The sequence below is a fragment of the Corapipo altera genome, unplaced genomic scaffold (assembly GCF_003945725.1).
Source record: "Corapipo altera isolate COAL_440 unplaced genomic scaffold, ASM394572v1 150, whole genome shotgun sequence".
Taxonomy (NCBI): domain Eukaryota; kingdom Metazoa; phylum Chordata; class Aves; order Passeriformes; family Pipridae; genus Corapipo; species Corapipo altera.
Window position 1 is genome coordinate 254562 of NW_020884941.1, and position 5701 is coordinate 260262.

Genomic DNA, 5701 nt, shown 5'->3' on the forward strand with positions numbered 1-5701 from the left:
ATCCATCCTCATGTGCTGCTCCTGCCTTGGGCTTCTCGCCCTCTCCCAGCTGGAATGTGCGACCCCTCACATTCCAAAGGCCACCTTTGTTCCCAGACAGAGCCCTCCCTGTTCCCAGCACAGGACAATCCCAGTGGCTTGGATCACACTCCACCTGCAGAACAAGGATCTCTCACATCCCAGCACTTCCAAGCACAGCTCTGCCCTCCCCAGGAGTGGGAAAAGCTGCTGTTCCAGGATGGCCAGTGCCCACCTCCAGGAAAAAAAATTAAACTACAAACCACAACAAAACAAGTGGATCTTTTTTTTCCCTGACAATGTTTATTTGAACACAGGAGGGAATTCTGATCCAACCTCACTGGGCAGGAAAACCCGAGGGCTCGAGTTCCCTGAGGGGTTTAATATTTACACAAAGGGACTTTGGAGCTTTAATATGTATTCACTGAAAACTTCTGGGTGTTAAATGGCCTTTATTAATGACACTCATTATTGGTTACACCCTTAATTAGTTACACCCTGGATTAGTTACACCCTGGATTAGTTACACCATCACTTCCCAGTGGCTCCTCAGCAGAGCAAACCCAGCTGGGGGGGGGGTTAATTCCATGGGTATTTCCAGCATCACCTTTCCAGTCAATTCAAACACCACCTCACCACAAAACCCTTCCCATCATCGATCCTTAGGACACTGCAGAACTTCCCAGTCTCTCCCAGGTCCATTGGTAAGGGGATGACAGGGATGACAGGCAGGGGGGTGTAACTCCAGCAGAGTCACTGTGCAGGTTTCCACCTCCCCAAGGCAGGAGCAGAGCCCCTGGAGGCTCCTGGTCCTGCTTGGAAGGGGCTTCTTCTCTCTTTTGTAAAAGGAATTTCGTATGCTGAGACTCTTTGTACATATTTATAAGGACTTTATTAAAAAAAAAAAAGAGAGAAAAATAACTGTTCAATGGCAAAAATAAAGGCTCCGGGTTTTTATTTCCTCTCTCTGAGTGATTTCCTCCCACAGCCCTCCCTGTTTTCCTGTGGAAATCAGCAGATTCCCATCACTGGAGCTGAAGTTTCCCCCTGGATGTTTTCTGGTGTCGTGTTCTAGGAGAGGTTAAAATTGTCCTCCCCTCTCAAAAAGACTTTAAGAATTCAAACAATATTCCCAAACTTTCCCTTTGATTTCCTGCCTAATCACTGACTAACTCTGGAGCAGTTTATCCCACACTTTCTGCAGTGCTGGGCTCCCACTGACCTTCTCCTACACTTGTCCAAACGCTTTTTCCAGGAGCATTTAGGGAAAAAAAAGAAACAGAAGTGGCTTTTCAAACACTTGGAAAGCAGAAGCACCAACCCTTTGGTTCCCTGAAAACTGGCACTGAGGCCTTTCAGGAGCTGCCTGGCCCACAGAATCCCTCATTTTGCCCTCTTCCCAGTGGATACACCAGGCTATCCCACATTCCTGTGCCCACTGCCAGCCTTGCCTCCTGCCTTCCCCCATCCCAGAGGGGCCATTCCCATTGCAGAGAGCAACCAGATTCCTTGGGCTAATTCCCTGCTTTCACAGGATCCTTTTTACAGGAATCAAATCACTTTGTCTTGGAAAGCAAAGCTTTCCCTCCTCTGCTTCCCTACATCCCTCAAGCCAGATCTGGACTCTTCCCTGCTCAGGCTCTGCCTCCCACCACCATCCCTCCTCCAGCCACATCACAAAGAAACGTGGAGCTTTAATCCTGTCTGGCTGGAATTCTCCCCCTGGGGATTCCAGTGAGCTCACACCCAGCTCATCTCCCCCAGAGGATGGGCTCAGGGGTGACTGTCACTCAGCTGGGACCATCACCTCGGGCCATTCCCATGGCAATGAGCTGGGAAAACACCACAGTTCCTAGGGAGGCACTTCCTGGCTGTGCAGCAGGAGCAGAGGTGCTCTGGGGACAGGGAAAGCTCCAGAACAAACAGCAGCTCCCTGTTGCTGCAGCACCTCAGCCACAGGAAGGGGTTAATCCCTCCAGGAGCTCCAGTTCTCCTGGTTTGGGACCCAGGCAGGTCCTGGATGTGAGTGGGGCTGGCCTGGAGGGGCTGCACCCAGGAGCAGGTGCAGAGACCCCTCAGTTTGTGGGATGCTCTTGGTTTGGAGCTGGATTTTTCACCCAGACAAATCCAACTCGACTCCCGTGATTCTGTCACTTCAATCTCCCTTTGTCTCCCACTGTTCTCCTCATATACTGGGAAACCACAAAGCCTCACCACGAAAATTAAAAAAGGGAAAACATTCCCAACAAAAATAAATGTAATTCCCAGCTTCACTTGCCTGGTCTTTCCCGACTTTTTACTGATTCTATTACGCTTGCAGCCACAGTTGTGCCATCGGTGGAACCAACTGCACACACGTGGCTGCTGGGAAATGCCATTTCTCCAGCCCCAGGTGACATTTTGGACACAAGGTTCTGAAGCCCTGCTTGGGGAGAGTTCCCAGAGGTTCTGGAACAGCCACTGTGTCATCCTAAAAAGCTATGGATCCAGGGAATCTGGGGCCATATAACGTGAGACACCTCAGCAGAGGCCCGAGCCAGGCACAGCTTTGCTGCAGCACATCAGGTCATAGCCATGAAATCCACTCTTCCCTTGCCTTGTCCACGTGGGATTTGTCCACACTAAAAGGACAGGGAAGCAGGAAACATCCCAGGCAGTTCATAACCACGTCAGCTCCAGGAAAATCCTCGGCTGTAGCTCAAGGCACAAACCACATCTCCTTGCCTTTGAGGACGGAGTTCCCGGCCGGTGACAACTGTTCCGTTGGCTCCTGGAGGGACAGAGCTGGGAGGAAGACTGACAACAAACACACAGGGCAGCTAAATGGGGGGGGGGCATGGGGTGATTTTCCAGGTTTTTCCTCTCCCCTGCATGAGGTGCCCTGTGTCAGTAGACCTGGAAGTGGGCAGAGGTGGTGCCATCCTTCCAGCAGCGCAGGGTCTCCACGGTGACCGAGCGGCACAGGGGACACGTCTTCTCCCTGTCGAACCACAGGCACAGGCACTCCTCACAGAACACGTGCTGTGGGGACAAGGGGCAGTGTCACCAGGCAGCAGGGCCCTCCCTGTGTCCCCTGGGAGCAGGGAGGGACCCACAACAGCAATACTTGCATGGAAAAATAAATCCCAGCATTACCAGCACATCGGCGTCTTTGCCAAAGCCAATGATTTATTATTTCTTAATATGGCACTAGAGAGAAACATTAAAAAGGCCTGACGGAGTAGGGAGAGCTTTTCTCTGCCATGTTTTCATCCTGAGTTATTTAAGTCTTCACTTTTACCCACTTTTTACCCCCTCACTCCTTGCATTTGCTTTATTCTGCTCTCAATGCCCAGTGTCCCCTTTCCATAAATGCCAGTTTTCGCCCCTTCTCTCCTCTCATTTCTGCACTGGCCCCTCCCTGGGTTCTCCCTCCATCCTGCCTTGGGCACCAGGATCAGGAGGGGTGGATCCCCAGCTCACACCACCCAGTCCCAGACTGGAAGAGCAGGAATAGGGCAGGGAGGATGAGAAGCACACCTCAGCTCATGTGGAGTCAGAACTGTCACTCCCCAAACCTCAGCTCTGACACAAAGGCAGCTCCTCTGGGGCTCCCAGCTCAGGAACATCTGCGCAGATGTTCACAGCAATGCTGAGAGGCACCTTTGATGCACAGGAGACCCACTTGCTTTAATTTGATAACCCTGCTGTCTAATGGGATAAAAGCTCTCCAAAAGCTCTCCATGAAGCTCTCCAAAAACAGGCTCCTGAGCTTTATTTTGATACCACAAGAGAGCTCATATCCCACCAGCTCCCTTCCCCGTGCCTGGGGTTTTCCTGCTCACACACCCACAGCAGCCAGGGCCCCTCCAGGACTCAGAATTCCAACCCCAGCAGGCAAAGCCTGAAGAGAAAACCTTGGGGCAGCACCTCCAGCCTTGCCACGAGCTCCTCTGGTCCATTAACAGCCCCCATGGCAGTGTGGGGTGTTCCAAGGGCTTCTCCCAGCCCAGGCCAGGACTGCAGCATTCCTCAACTGCCATCCCTGCCCTACAAGGCTATTTCCCCCCCAAAAGTGATGGTCAGCCCCCGAAGGGTGGCTCAGCTGCCAAGAACCACCAGTGACCCAGGCCAGGGCAATAAACACCCACCAGGACCCAGCCCAAGACCCAGCAAATGGTTTCAGAGGCCCCCAGGTCGACTGTGCCTCTCTCCCCAGCTGCAGGACACCCAAAGGAATGCCAGCAGGAAAGCCTGGGCTCTTACCTGGCACAGGAGGATCAGAGGCTCCCTGAACTCTGCCTGGCAGATGGCACAGATGTCTCCTGCCTCGCTGCACTGCTGGCTGGTGGCACGGACCCCGTAGGTCTGTGGGGGACAGGGGGGGAAAATCCCAATGACCGAGGGTTTGGAGGCTCAGGGAGTGTGAAAACAGGGCTGTTCCCAGCCCACACGGCCCGGGAAGGACACTGGGGTTGTGTCCCTGGTGGGGAAGGGAGGTGTGGGCAGCAGCACGTGGATTGTGCAGCTCTCTGCTCTCTGCTGGGTTGGCCCCTCGAGCTGATCCCACCCTTTGGTGCCTCCACTTGTGCAGCAACAATAATGACACTTAATGAGCTCAGCACCACCTGCAGAGGTGTTTGGATAGCGAGAGGGATTATTATTAGCAAGTTAGACCACAGGAGAGAGAAAAGCAGCAGCAGCACCCAGGGGCTGCCCACTTTTCTTTTTAGATATGTGGAGGGTAAATGTTTCTCCCACATTTTAACAGGACTGGGGGAAACAGAAACATGCTGAGTTAAAAATGAGCAGGCCAAGCCCACAGAACAGGCCAGGTGAGCTCTAACAAATTGCAGTGGTGGTGTGGCCCTTCTTAAAATACAAGTCCCAGCATGTCAGTGCAGCAGATCCAAACACCAGTACCTGGGATAAATCCTGATCTCTGGGAGTGTCACTGCACAAAAGGCACCACAGGGTTCTGGTTAAAGCCCTTCTCACACTCTGCACTGCAAGGTTGTGTCAGATCCTTGCAGGTTTGGCCTCTGTGGATTAATCCACATTACACAGAGCTCCCAGTCAGACAAAGCAGGAACAGCCTCTCCCCAGAGCTGGGACAGGGCAGGGGTCAGGAAAGGTTCCCAACATCCCTGACAGGAGGGAACAGCAATTCTCAGCTCCATCATCCCACAGGAACAAGGCTTCACCTCTGAACTGACTCTTTGAGGTCTCATTCCTTACCTGGGGGGTGCAGAGGACCTTCAGTGCCTTCCTGACACTTCCCACACGGCCACAGATGTCAAAGGACTGCAATAAAAATGTCCCATTTCAGGTAATTTTCACAAACTCTGTGTGTGTGTGTTTACAGTCCAGAACCTCAGGAAATGGTGTCTCCAAAAGGATACTCAGAGGGGAAAAAAAGTCACAATGGTGCCAAAAAAACGATTTCATGGTGACCATGAAACGTGTAATAAATGTGAACTGACAGTGGGGAAGAGCAGCCAAAAAACCTCTGGTAACACAGACTGCAAAGGAGGGGCTGCAGAGGATGAGGAGAGGGGCAGAGGTTGGGTGGGACAATTGTCTGGAAGGGATAAAATGGACCCATTCCCACCCTGAGATGAGAGGGAAGGGGAGGAGAAAGGAGAGGGAAGGAAGAAGGAGAAGGAGAGGATGGAGAAGGAGAAGGAGAAGGAGAAGGAGAAGG

At 52.4% G+C, this 5701-nt stretch overlaps 1 protein-coding gene across 4 annotated transcripts in view; it reads right to left on the reverse strand.

Moving 5' to 3' along the window:
* Positions 1-2286: 2286 nt before the first annotated feature.
* RNFT2 (ring finger protein, transmembrane 2) overlaps positions 2287-5701 on the reverse strand; it is a 27978-nt gene continuing 24563 nt past the window's right edge. For all 4 annotated transcript variants that reach the window (XM_027661486.1, XM_027661484.1, XM_027661485.1 and 1 more), the window contains 4 exons: positions 5236-5301; positions 4264-4365; positions 2914-3039; positions 2287-2788 (listed from right to left, as the gene is read on the reverse strand). In XM_027661486.1, coding sequence (XP_027517287.1) covers positions 2717-2788; positions 2914-3039; positions 4264-4365; positions 5236-5301 — 366 coding nt within the window. In that variant the 3' untranslated portion in view covers positions 2287-2716. The remainder of the gene's footprint in view (positions 2789-2913; positions 3040-4263; positions 4366-5235; positions 5302-5701) is intronic.